Below are 13,992 nucleotides of genomic sequence, written 5' to 3' on the forward strand. Positions count from 1 at the left end.
GCCACAATAAGTCAGTTGTCATTTGTTAAATAAACCTTTTATTATAATATACAAGTATCTCCAAGTTAAATGACTGGTTTACTATCCACCCACCATATCTAAAATTAAATAAACATTACAGGAAAATAATGAAGTAGTACCCACTCTTTATGCTAGCAGTCATAGCCTTTGACATTATAAAGCATATAATCACAACAAATTGACATTTTGGGGAAATCATCTGCAATTCTTTCTTTTCTGTAGTAATAAAATAAGCATCTATAACTTTAATCTCAAAAATGAGTCAAAACCCTCTGGATGCTATCAAGGCATTTAAAGAACACATTTTGGCATCCTAAAAGGCATGATGCATTATTACAGCTGTACACCTCACTTTAATACTCAAGACGACATCTAAGATAAGACCGGGTGAATTCAGGAGGCAGTGGTTTGCGTTTGGCCTCTGGAATGATTGGCAGGTGAAGAAATGCTGCAGATGAGAAGGGTATGGCTTAGAAAAGGATTGATGCTCTCACATTCCCACGCTGTGAGTTGGAGTTGCTGGCTGGTTTAGCCCAATGGTGCTGCATAGCCACCCGGCAAAGTCAACCTCCTCCGCCTCGGAGGTCTTTATGAAAGAATGGACCTAAAAATGACAATCGTGTATATAAACCAGATATCTGATATTCGGTGTATGAGCATAGCAAATGATTTACGGAAACGTTTCGTTCCTACCATAAGTTGCTTAAGGTCTGCCCTTTCAGCTGGATTTTTTATTAAACTGGGAAAAGCAAATCAATTAACAAAGGAAATTTACACAATTCATTAGTTTGCCTGGAAAATAGTTTTTAGTTCAAACACTAGATGGCAGAGCAAGCAGCACATTTCTGTCAAGTTTTTGCTTACCATTTGTTAACAAAGTCTTGAAATTCTGCACCAAAGATGCTTGGCAGCTTGGGAGGTGGCTGAAAATGAAAAAATGTCTCCATTAAGCCTAAGTGGAGTGGCCAATAAATCCCCACTTTAATTAATTCAATGCTGTAAAACAGTTTAGTGATCTTTAAAGCACCACTAAGAGCTTACTTCATTGACAATATAGTCAAGCAGCTCAAATATAGCCATAGGAGGTCTGCTGTCCGGACCGTATGCTGTAAAGATAAACAAATTATGTCAGAATAATTTTATAGCACCAGTGTAATGAAAACAAGGTGTATTTTGCAGAAATGCCTCAAAATAACAAATCAGTTTCTTCATGCACTAAACTTCCCAAACGTTCATGCAAACAGGCACTCACAGCTGCCCGGTCGACCAGGGGGTCGGGGTTTAGGAGATGTCTCGCTAGGTGATGGGTCCCCTTCGAGGGGCTGACCGAAGATTTGCTCCAGCTCTTTAGAATCGGGTGGTGGGATAGGGAAGCGTCCAATGGCCATCTCCACCAGAGAGAGACCCATACTCCATATGTCAGACTGGACAGAGTAGTGAGTCCCCTGAAGGCGTTCTGGCTGCAGATAGATAAAGAGAAGAAAGAGGAAGATCAGTGAGGAATGAATATTATCAAACAGGAAGAGCTGTGATGAAAACCAGAGCCTGTCAAAACATATGACACTAGGAAGTCAAAAGAGACACTTTAAAAAGATTAAGTAAATATAAAAAAAAAAGGTAAGGGCAGCTTGCGCTGGGAAAGCAAACTTACAGACATGTAGGACCTGGTGCCCACAAACGAATTGGCCATGGAGTCAATAAGTTGGCCACTCACACCAAAGTCACACAACTTGATCTCACCGCGCGAGTTCACCAGAATGTTAGATGGTTTTACATCTGAAACACAAGCAGATGGTTTTCCCTTGGTCAGTACAGTGTTAACAGAGAAGCTTAATGAAAAGAAAACTAGACTTTAATCACCTCTGTGCATGATCTTGTGTTTTTCCCGCAGATACGACAGGCCTTTTATCACCTGCACGAACAGAGGAAAACATTAAGTTAAACATTAAACGCTGTACTTCAACCTTAATCTCTAGAAATGGACTATAAGAAGTGAGGATTTTGTGAGAAAAGTTACTGAGATACCAACCGCAATGCTAACTTTGCCCAGTATTTGCTCTGGGATCTTGCCCGCTTTCTTCAGGGACTGGTCAAGAGAGCCACCATCCTACCATAATATTTGAGATGAAGAAAAATTAAGCACCTACATTTATACACATGCATATTTATAAGCCTGGTAGTTGGATTGTGCGAAATCAAACATAAATACAGCACATCTGTGTGGACTGCAGAACAATTTAAATTCTGCATGTTGACAAAAGTAAACAATGTAACAAACAATTTTATGGGAAGTGAACCTAAGACCTTTGTATTGCTTACCGTTATGCCCTACCAACAAAAGGAAAACCCTTAAATAGGAACCACAAAATATTTGCAAAATGACAAATCTGTCATCATCCGCACACCCTTATGGTGCGTTCACACCAAATGCAAATGTGGCATTAAGGGGCTGAACACACCAAAAGCGTTTATGGCAGTTGCAGGCGCCTTTTTTGAATGATATTCTATGGGCAGGGAGCTTTTGCGCGTTGTTTTTGCCGCCAGCCGCAGCACACGCTTTTGAGGGAGCGCTGAGAGCGGAGAAGTGCCCGACGTCATTTGCGTCTTTTCATTGTCCAATCGAATGAGGGGAGAGGCGGGCCTTACGTTCTGGTAAGGGAAGTTTACAGTTGCTCTGAAGAACCGGACTCCACTCCCTCACTCTCTCCTACGTGTTTGTGCACCTTTCACCCTTAAACAAGGTCAGAGCAAGCGCCCTCTTTTTAAAGTTTCCGCTAATAGGACAGTTAACAGCAAAAGAGCGCTCACACTTCAATATTTGATTGACAAGACAGCTGACTCGGTGGTTGCCTAGCAATATAAAAAGCCATGTCACACTGCTCTTTTTTAAAAAAGGCTGTGCGTCGCGCCTTGCGTTTCCAAGCGTTTAAAGTGCTTTTGGTGTGATTAGCCCCTAAGCGTGAGTGATTAACATGTTTAGTCAATGCAAAGACGCGAATTGAGCATTACAGGCGTTTGACCTGCATAACCAACCTGAACTCACGAAAATACGTGTTATAGTCACGGGAAACTTGATCACTCATATCCGTGTCCATGTCATTGAATTCAGCTTTTTCCGTTCCAGGAGCACGGATGTCTTTTCCGTGTCACTCCCACGGATTTCTTGTGTCATTTTATGTATTGTTTTCTCGTTTGTTTTTCTTATTTTCTTACCATTGTCGCTTGGGGTTGGGTTAGAATTACTTTCTGTTACATTTTTAGACATCCTAAACCCAAACCCCAACTCCAGGCAAGAATATCTTTGTAGAAACCAATACATAAAAGTACATCCTAACCCAATCCCCAAATCTAAACCCAACCCCAAGCGACAATGATTTGAAAATAGGAAAAAACTATGAGAAAACAATACATAAAATGACACGAGAAATCCGTGGGAGTGACACAGAAAAGACATCCGTGCTCCCGGCATGGAAAAAAGCTGAATTCCGTGACATGGACACGGATAAAATGATCAAAATTTCCGTGACTATAACACGAATTTCCATGAGATCATGTTGCGCATAACTTTAAACTTTGGCAGATAGTCACAATGCGTTAACCAATCAGGAGCTTGCTCTAGGAGTGACATGATATATATATCATATTAAGACTCCAAGCTAGCTAAAGCCGGCAAATTGAGCGTATTCGTGTCTGAATTTCACATGCAAATGTTGCAATTTGCATGTGCGAATAACGCAAGTTAAGTAAAAATGTTTAAACGTCTAATTATACGCAAATAGCTCAATTTATTCGCTTCATTCATGTCTTGTGTGAACGCACAGTCAGGGTCCTTTTACTCTGTGTACTGACCATGTGACACATGAACTAACTCTTTATTTACAGATAATTTTCCTCAGATAATCTTCATTTATTTTTATGTAAATAAAAGCACAAAAGAAGCAGCACACTTTAATTTTCCAAACATACACGTAGTGTCACTTTTTCCCATTAGCCCAATAACTTGTAATAAGTGATGCCAAATGGTGCAAAGCACACACTTATTCTAAGCACACAGGTTCTAATATTTATTATGTTTGGCACATGGGCATCGGAAGCCAAAAAAATTTGGGTGGGTCAAAAACATTTACTGAAGTAGATGCAATTGTCTTGTATTCTGCTTTGGGTGAGACCCACATATAATGGTTCCGACGCTCATGGTTTGGCAGGAAAAGATGGCATTACCATGTGCTCCATACAGATGCTGATCTCTCCGTCACTGTAGAAAGCCCCATAAAAGCCCACTATGTATGGAGAGTTGCATTCATGAAGCACCTGCAGCTCCCTGATGATCTGATTCCGTATTGCTGGCTTGATCTCGAGGTGGATCAACTGCATAAAAGACAAAGCATGAGGGCACAATTCAGTGTGATGTGGCATTTTGGGAGTTCGATACACGTTCAAGCCCACAGATGTTCTTCTGTCTGAGCGGTTACTCGCTCAATGAGGTGGAAGCCCATGGTGTGACCTGGAGTGACTTTCAGGCATTTCATCATTGCTTATGCAGTTAGTCACATACTGTACTCTTTTTCTGTTACACAAATGTAAGCCTTGTAAAAAGATTTAAAACCACATAAAGTCATGGACATTTGTAACTGTCATGTGATTCTACTACATGTGCAATGTTATTATTTTCAGATCAGACCAGTTAAACTGTATGTCAGTAAAGTCTTTAATACAGTGCTGTTAGCTTCATCATAACTTACCTTCCTAGCCATAATGAGACCTGAGGGCCTGTGTAAGACCTTAAAGACAACACCTCCGTTTCCTGCGCCCAATTCGCAGATCTTCTCAAAGTCATCATCTTTCAACTCTCCAACCTTCTGCTTCTGGGTGAGGAAAGCCTCTAGACGTTTCTTTTGCTGCTCATCGAGCTCCAGTTCCTCGAGTTTCTTCTGCAAAGCTTCTAGATTTGTTCTGGAACACAAATAATTATAAAAATCTGATAAAGCAAATCTTTACAAAAAGGAAGTCAGCACATTTAATTTATAAAATCTCATAGATATACACATGAGCAATTCCAGCGTTATGGACATGACATTTGCAGTCAAAACTTCTAATGCATTTATTACCAATGTATTTAACCATCGGTTTATTTTTTCCTAAACCCCTGATGATCCGTATGATCAGTAAAATATCAGTCTATACTCGTATTTATTTTAGATGAGGAAAACATGCATGTTTTATGGATGTGACAAAAAAGTGTTTGGGAGACAACCAACACAGCAGACGACTTCGGGCTGGATCCATACCGGAGCTGCTGACTTTGGGGCGAATCCGGCCCAGAGTTGTCTGCTGTTTGTGAACATACTTTTTTGGAAATTCTGTGAATTGAAAGGCACAAACCTGAAACAACAATACCCAACAAATGGAGAAAGAATGGCCCTTCAAAGGACATTTAATTTTTATTTAAATTTTAGTATGCACATTTATGAGGAAGAAACAATGTTATGGATGTGACATTTCTTTGTAATTGAAGTGACAATTCTAAAATAGGAACATAATAAAATGGAACATCATAAAATATTGCTTTAAAAACTTTAACAGAAACTTTGCATGATCTGTGAAATCAGTATGGTTGAAATATTTGGGAACAACCTTTACTTTTCATGATAAGGTTGACATTTGCATGGAAATGCCCTCATGATGTTAAAGGGACAAATTAACCAAATGTAAATTAAGCTAATGATAAAAACTCAATTAATTTATGCTCAAGTTCCCACATGACCCTCCATATCTTTTCATTGTATGACTAAAAGAGTTACATTAACCTTTTGTTCTACAGAAATGTAATGTCATTTCAGACTTGATGATGACTGAATTTGTGGGTTTTGTAGCTAAATGTTGGAAAAGTAAGACTTTGGTTTATTCCATTATGTATTTATACATACACTCTAAAAATGGCTGGGTTATTTTTGAACCATAAGGGTAAATATTGGACAGAACACACCGGGGGGTTAAAATTGACCCAATGCTGGGTTGTTTTAACCCAGCTACTGTGTTATTATACCCCATGGTTGCATAACAACAACCCAACATTGGGTCAGTTCTGTCCAATATTTAGGCCTACACATTATCGGTCAAAAAGAACCCAGACATTTTTAGAGTGTACTACCATGAATGACAGATAAAAAACAAATTTGCCATTGTTAAATGTCTCAATCCATACAGTCAATGAAGACAACGCAAAAAGAATTTGTGTATTGTTGCTTACGGTTGTGTCGTTCTTCAAAATACTTTCACATCCTTGCTTTGAGGTATGCATGAATTTGTCTGCAACCTGTATTTCCTTCCTTGTGAGAAGTAGAATGCCAAACCTCCTGGAAATCTGGCAGCACGCTCAAATACTTCCCATCATTCAGCCAAAATAAAGGCATGTCTGATGAATGAAGTATTATACATGTAAGTTGTGGGAGAGCTTTAATACAGATTCTTCCTACTTATTCTTCTTCTGAGGAAACAGGGAGTTCCTCAAAGTCTTCCTGTTGTCATGGTGATACATTTCCTTAGCATTTTGTTGCAAAAGCAAACTTCTCTGACCCTCCACTTTCCATCCTTTCTTACTCTCCTCCAACAGCTTTCCATTCTCTGCCGTGTCCTAAAGTGATGTGTATAATTTTATCATCAATATTGTAACTAAAAAAATATATAAATATTAAGAAATATGCTTTAAATTGTTCATTTACTAGTTAACTTCTAAGAAAGTACAGTAAACTGTGGCGGCTCTTGATCGCTCTTCAGAAGGGGCGCAAATTCAAAATATGTGTTTGGAGTGTCATGTTAACCACGTGCATCACGTGTTTTGTCAAAATAAGTGCCTGCTGCACACGCATCAAAACTGTTTATGATAAAACTAAAAGACACACACGTTCACAAAATACACGCAAGACACTCTTAACAGTAAACTCTGATTACGCAAGGCATTATGCAAGTATCTTGTAACCCCGATAGTCTCTTTTATCATAAACCCTTTAGACGTGTCTGCAGCAGGCACTTATTTTGAAATTACGAACCACACACATGACGGGCTACATACATGTTGTGACAAACTTCGCATTGTGCGCCCTTGAAAAAAGAAGTCACCGGCCGCCACTGGTCTTGAATAATAATAGAAATTGTTTCAATTTCATCAAAACACCATCATGGCCAATTAGATTTTGCAATTCATCAACTCATGTGCATTTTAAAGGACACACCCAAAAATGGCACATTTATGCTTGCACCTACAAAGTGGCAATTTTAACATGCTATAATAAAATATCTGTGGGGTATTTTGAGATAAAACTTCACATAAGCACTCTGGGGACATCAAAGACTTGTTTTACATCTTTAAAAAAAATCTCATAATATGACCCCTTTAAGGCAGTCGGTAGGAAGCTCTTCGAAGCTTCTTGGAATCTCAGGTATCTTATTTGCTTGTATTTTCTTAACTCTAGACTGAAAATAGCTAAAGATACACAAAAATTATTATTCAGCTGCCAAACTGAAGTTGAAGATATTCTCTCTTCATACCTTCATTGGTTTTCGGCGATCGGATCACATGTGGAGGTTGTGGGAGTCAAACGCGGTCAAACGTACTTGCGTACAGTATGCATTGTATGAGTATTCCTTCCTAATTCTTCAAAGAAATGTGGCATTTAACAGGGCAAGGTCACTCCAGGACAACCGAAAACATGAAAGGAGCGAATTCTAGTGTATTCAGATTAACCAAGTCTCAGGATTTAGATCACAATTAGACAAATCTCAGGTTTCCAGCAGTGTGTCCTTTAGCAAAATACCTAATGCTTCAAATGTCACACATTTGTGACATGGGCCTGTCTCACTCTGTATATCCAAAAACAATGTTTTAGGGCCATCAGTAACCATGAACCACACTGCCTCGAGGGCTTTTAAGCACTGAACCAATTCAGATGTAAAACATGTTGTCCTCCTGTTGAACAATGTTCCAGACCACAGCGACAACAACACAAGTGACACTCGCACATAAATTTACATCAAAGCATCCTGATCAGTCTGCAAAACATCGTGACAGATGTTCGAATCGCTTCTCTTCAGCACAAACAAGGTGGACGAGTGGTTTCAGAAGAAAACATCACAGAAGTACTTCAGGAAGTCGGATCTTTGTCTCATCTACAGTATATGAAGAACGAGGCAAAGCTTTTTCTTTTTGACACCAAGGCCAGTTATAACCATGGTTACGGGGCTGATGTGTGGGTGTAAGTGGGTGGCGTGGGCACGCAACGGTGGAGACGTGATAATGGTGAAGGCCACTGAAGATGCCAGAGTGGATAGAAATACTTTATATCTCACACTTTATATTGCATGTGGGAGGGTGAACACTGACTCCACATCCATATCCAGAGATTTCAAGTCATGGACATCGTGAGTGAGAGTAGAAACTGCATAATATTCAAATAAAGTTGAATCTGTAGCCATATACGCAGTCCTGTCATCAAGAGAAACTTACTATGTAGTAAATTATTCAGTCAACCCTTTGATACACATTTTGTTGGCAGATCCATTTATATAAATGATGTACATTAAAAATGTACATACACTGTCTGCATGTGCAATTTAAATGGGCAAGAAGGGAGTAAGCAAATAAATCGTGACAACTGCGCTTAGCATGAAAAAGATGAGAGCAACTGATAGATGTTAAAGAGGCACTTCAAACCAGTATTTGTTCATAATAAATGGATTGTAATGAGGTGTGCAAATAAATAAGCCCAGATAGGGAACAGGTAGGGATATAGTATATAAATTATACATTTTTTGATGCAAACAGCAGTAATATACCCGGCAGTGTTCTTGTTAGGTAAGGAGGGTGGCAGATGGTGCTGTGTGGTGTGATTGTGTAACACTGAAACATTATGTGTGTTTTTCTGCTGGTAGTCTTAAAGAGATACAATGCAGTCAAAAGCATGTGCCGACAATAGCTTGAAAGTTACTGCTGCCAATATAGAAACAATGTTGGATGGTCCAAAATATAAGCTCACGTGTTAAATGCAAGTAAAAATAAGATTTGGCAATTTGGCTAGTAACTTTATTTAAGAAACATTCCACTTTTTTGAAAATATGCTCATTTTCCAGCTCTCCTAGAGTTAAAAATTTGATTCTTATCGTTTTGGAATCCATTCAGCTGATCTTCGGGTCTGTCGCCAGCACTTTTAACATAGCTTTGCACAATCCATTGAATCTGATTACACCATTAGCATCGCGGTCAAAAATAACCAAAGAGTTTCGATATTTTCCCTAAAGTAGCACTGCCTGAAAATAGTCCCTTTGGTTACTTTCAATAGCAGGGAACTATTTTCGGGCAGTGCGTAATATCACTACACCTGCTGCAGCCATGTTACAGCAGCAAAGTCCTTGATTATTACGCCAAAATGAGAGTATAGTCCTAACCATATCTGCCTAGAAAATCGCAGCCTTTAATTTTCTGTCTGTCTTAGTACACGATGTAACTACAGAAGAGTCAAGTTTTAAATAGGAAAAATATCGAAACTCTTTGGTCATTTTTGAGCGCAGTGCTAATGGTCTAATCAGATTCAATGGATTATGCTAAGCTATGCTAAAAGTGGTAGCACTAGACACGGAGATCAGTTGAATGGATTCCAAAACAGTAATAATCGAATGTTTAACTCTAGGGGAGCTGGAAAATGAGCATATTTTCAAAAAAGTGGAATGTCCCTTTAAGAAATGCAACATTTTGCAAACATATTTCAATACCTAATATTGCATAAATAACAAAAAAGAAACATTGTGTCATGAAAAAAACTATAAATTTTGCAGATACCTTTATCCAAAGCGACTAACAATCTAAAAATGCTGGGTTATTTTAAACCCAGTGTTGGGTCAAAAAGATACAAACCCATCCGTTGGGTTAAATTAACCCCAAAAATGTTTAAATGTTTATACCCAACAATAGACTAAAACAACAACCAAACATTTTGGGTTGAAACAAGCAAATCGTTGGGTTAAAAATAACCTTTGTCCCTTTTTGATCCAGTGCTGGGTTGAAAATAACGTGACAGCTAGAGTTTCATGTGCGCAGGCAATAGTTTCACATGCGCATGCGAAACTAAACGCAGTTCTTTCACATGCGCATGCGAAAGTTTCACGTGCGCACGCGAAACTAAACTTTTTGCTCCATGTCCCCTTAGGGGCTCCGTACAATGCTCTCCCTATCAAGCTACAGAAATACTATAATTGTGTTGTTATTATGTTTCTGGGTTGCATTAGCAGTGCAAAAGGTTGTGGGTTCGAATCCCGGGGAACTGGATACTGATAAAGATGTATGCCTTGCATGCACTGTAAATCGATTTTGATAAAAGCATTTGCCAAATGTGTAAATGTAAATATTTTTTGAACACATCCTATTTTTCAAGTCATACATAACTGACAAAATAAAAAAATAAATCTGTGGTTTTCAGGTAAAAAACCCCAGAGAGGTTCCATGTGAAGTGCTTCACATCTAGAAGTCAAAAAAGTAAGAATGGTATTAACTGAACTCTTTGAGATGGGCTTGCCAGAACAGATTTGAGGCAGAGGATTCTGGGAAAAAGTGTTGTCATAGTTTTTAACATTCCACTGAGTCTCTCTCTATAACACTGACTTCCGCAGGATTGAATCACTGCTACACACACACACACACACACACACACACACACACACACACACACACACACACACACACACACGCACACACGCACACATTCCACAGCATGCTCGCCACAGCCTGTCCTGCTTTACAAGAAGGAATTACATTTTTGTTTTGTCACAAACCCCAAACATAATTTCTATAGCACTATAGCATCAAATATTTCTCATCTGTGTGAATGAATAGACAGTTTTCACAAGCAGGATTGTGCCTTTATCCTAAAATAACAAATAGTCTAAATGCCACAGGGACTGGAATAAAGAGTAGAACCACAAGTGAAGCAATGATCTGCACCACAAGGTTTCTCACTGGCTCTGCTTTCACAGAAAAAAACTCAGGGCTATCAAAAGAAGACAGCATGGGACACAGGTGGTCTTTACTGTACCTTCATCTCATCTAAGGGGGGATGCACAGCCAGTAAACAAACTGACAGGTTGCCACCACTTGCATCTGTATTTAGTAGCATCTTCCTGAAGCTTAATTAGAGCATTGCGTTAACAGTGCAAAGGTTGTGAGTTTGGGAGAACACACATATTGATAAAATGTATACGTTGGATGCACTTAAAGTCACTCTGGGTTAAAGCATCTGCCTCATATCCAACAATTACTTACTGACATTTAAACTAATGTAATATTTGGAATCCAAATGGTTAAATTTGGTTATTTAGATGAAACAACACACCAAGGAGAGCAGTTATGTGTAGGATGCTGTTCAAATATGACATTTGATCTTAGTGGCTCATTTTTAAGTAATTTTACGAGAACTGAAGCACACTATATATATATATATATATATATATATATATATATATATATATATATATATATAATATTATGTAATGTATAAAGTTAAGTATTTTAATGACAGCCTTTATTTCGTATTCTGATAATTTACCAATACAGTGAAACATTTTCAAACACCACGATATTCAAACATCACCTAAAAATATAGTATGCTATAGTATTACTATAGAAAACTTTAGTAAATTGAAGTAACGTTAGGCCCCATACTATAGTATTTACCAGTATCTAATTATGTTCACTACAGTTTACTATAGTAAATACTATAGTATTTTAATGTGGATAATAATCCAATGTAATGTCCTTCAGGCAAATCTAATTCACCACTACGCAGTATTCAACAGATTATGCGACATAAAATGAAAATGTAACATCAAGCACACTCACTCCGTGGACACGGTTCCGTTTATAACGTTCCCGTCCGGAATCGGGTTGAGCTGGATCGGCTCCGGCTTCCTTCTCTTTTGCATGATGAAATCCTAATAGATCACTAGTAAAAATTCAAACAGGAGCAATCTGATCCGCAGACTCCAACACTATCGCCAACAGAGCGATGATGCATCGGCTATGAATAGCCTATCACACCCTACCGATCGCTGTTTGCTTGAAAAAATAAATAAATAAACGCAAAATGAAAAAATCAGCTGCAATCGCGCATGACCCCCCTCACGGGCAGGTTACTCGGAAATATTATTTAGGAAGAAATTGGATTTTTAAAGGGGACGACAGCAGAGGATGGGTACAGATACTGTCTCTTTACGTCATGAAAATATTTACATCTGTCTTCCGGACAGCGTGACTGGGCCTGGACAATAAGCACCATCTGCTGGCGGAAGTGTGCAATCACACTCTACATTATATGACAGCTAATCACAATCAATGCAAATGATCAAGACATTACAGTTTTTTACAGACGCTAGGACACATTTCTCAATACTTGGGTCACTTTTGCAAAACTTTTTGCACAACAGAAGTCTATGTGGGCTAAACTGAGAATCATTTATCATTGCTTTGGCACAAAATGCATTCAATGACTACATCTCTCAAATTTCATGAATTCTTTTCTCACTCAGACACAACATCTGCCGTACAGGTCAATTTGCACATGCTTACATACTGTTTTCAAAACTGTTAAACTTATGTTCAAAACAATAACATAATACAAAACTAAATAAGACAGCAATTTGCTACATTTCAAAATTCATATTTTAATGAAATATATTTTAAATCTTAAAATTAAATGCTATAAAAAGAATTGGACAATTGGACCAACCCCAGCTGTCCACAGCCGAGTAGATTAGCATAACTATTGTATCTGTATTAGTGGATGGTGTGTATACAAAGTCTTGCATTTTGGAATTATGCAGTGGAAAAAATATACTACATAAAAAATTGACAAATTCTACATCATGTCTAATTCATTCCAGTAACATATATTGCAGTGAATTATAAACAGATATGCATCCTTGTTTTACACAGGAAAACATTGTATAATGCTAGTGTTTTTTAGGTCATTGTTTTGTGGGTTACAAAGTGTGTTTGTGGGCTGTCAACCTTTGCTAGTGTTCTGGAAGAATGAGTTGATTTGAGATCTGAATAAAGTGTTTTGGTAGTTGTAGAGTATTTTGAATGTGAAATGAACTGCTTTGCCAAGCTGAAAGTTGGTTAGGAGAACTGTGTGAAGAGTTTTGCAAAAGTGACCTAAGTTTTGAGAAATGTGTCCTAGCGTCTGTAAAAAACTGTAATTATAACTCGCCGTTTTATGCATCTATGTGTGAGAATATAAATATTCTAAAGAATACATGACGCAGACTATAAAACATCAAACATAAATGTTTAGGTCTTCATTATGTCATTTTTGACATTGACAATGCTTCTTTGCTACTAGTTTCAGCATTTAGCACCAAGCACAAGTGTTCAAGTGTTCTTAGCGCCACACGGTTATTTTGGGTATATAATATTATGATATTATGCACTATACACTCTTAAAACGAATGTGTTGGATTGACACATCTTGTGTCTAGTTGGGGACAGCACATCTAGTGTGTTGTCCTTGATTTGGCACATCTCTGTGTTATTTTTGGAACGGCACGCTTTGTGTTGTTTTGGCACGTCTTGTGTTGTCCCTTTTATTTTTTATTAACTCAAATGACACATAATGTGTTAAAAACAACACATAATGTGTTAAATATTTTAACACAAAATAATGTGTTAAAATTAACACATCCTGGATGTGTTAATTTTAACACATCCTGGATGTGTTAATTTTAACACACTGTTTTGTGTTAAACTATTTAACACATTATGTGTTATTTTTAACACATTATGTGTCATTTCGTGTTGATTTTGAGTTCATATAAATAAAAGGGACAACACAAGATGTGTTAAAACAACACAAGGTGTGTTGTTCTAAAAATAACACAGAGATGTGTTAAATTAAGGACAACACACTAGGTGTGTTGTCCTTAACTAGA

General features: G+C 38.0%; 1 protein-coding gene across 1 annotated transcript; it reads right to left on the reverse strand.

Annotated features, from left to right (window-relative positions):
- Window positions 1-15: 15 nt before the first annotated feature.
- Window positions 16-12,291, reverse strand: map2k1 (mitogen-activated protein kinase kinase 1). The gene is made up of 11 exons (XM_055174353.2): window positions 11,906-12,291; window positions 4,764-4,974; window positions 4,243-4,389; window positions 2,051-2,128; window positions 1,882-1,933; window positions 1,673-1,797; window positions 1,274-1,481; window positions 1,063-1,127; window positions 886-944; window positions 715-760; window positions 16-625 (listed from the first exon to the last, which is right to left on the reverse strand). Exons 1-11 carry the CDS (start codon window positions 11,986-11,988, stop codon window positions 512-514), a joined length of 1,188 nt encoding a protein of 395 aa, XP_055030328.1. The 5' UTR covers window positions 11,989-12,291; the 3' UTR covers window positions 16-511.
- Window positions 12,292-13,992: the final 1,701 nt, after the last annotated feature.

This window comes from Misgurnus anguillicaudatus, chromosome 15 (genome assembly GCF_027580225.2).
Source record: "Misgurnus anguillicaudatus chromosome 15, ASM2758022v2, whole genome shotgun sequence".
NCBI lineage: Eukaryota > Metazoa > Chordata > Actinopteri > Cypriniformes > Cobitidae > Misgurnus > Misgurnus anguillicaudatus.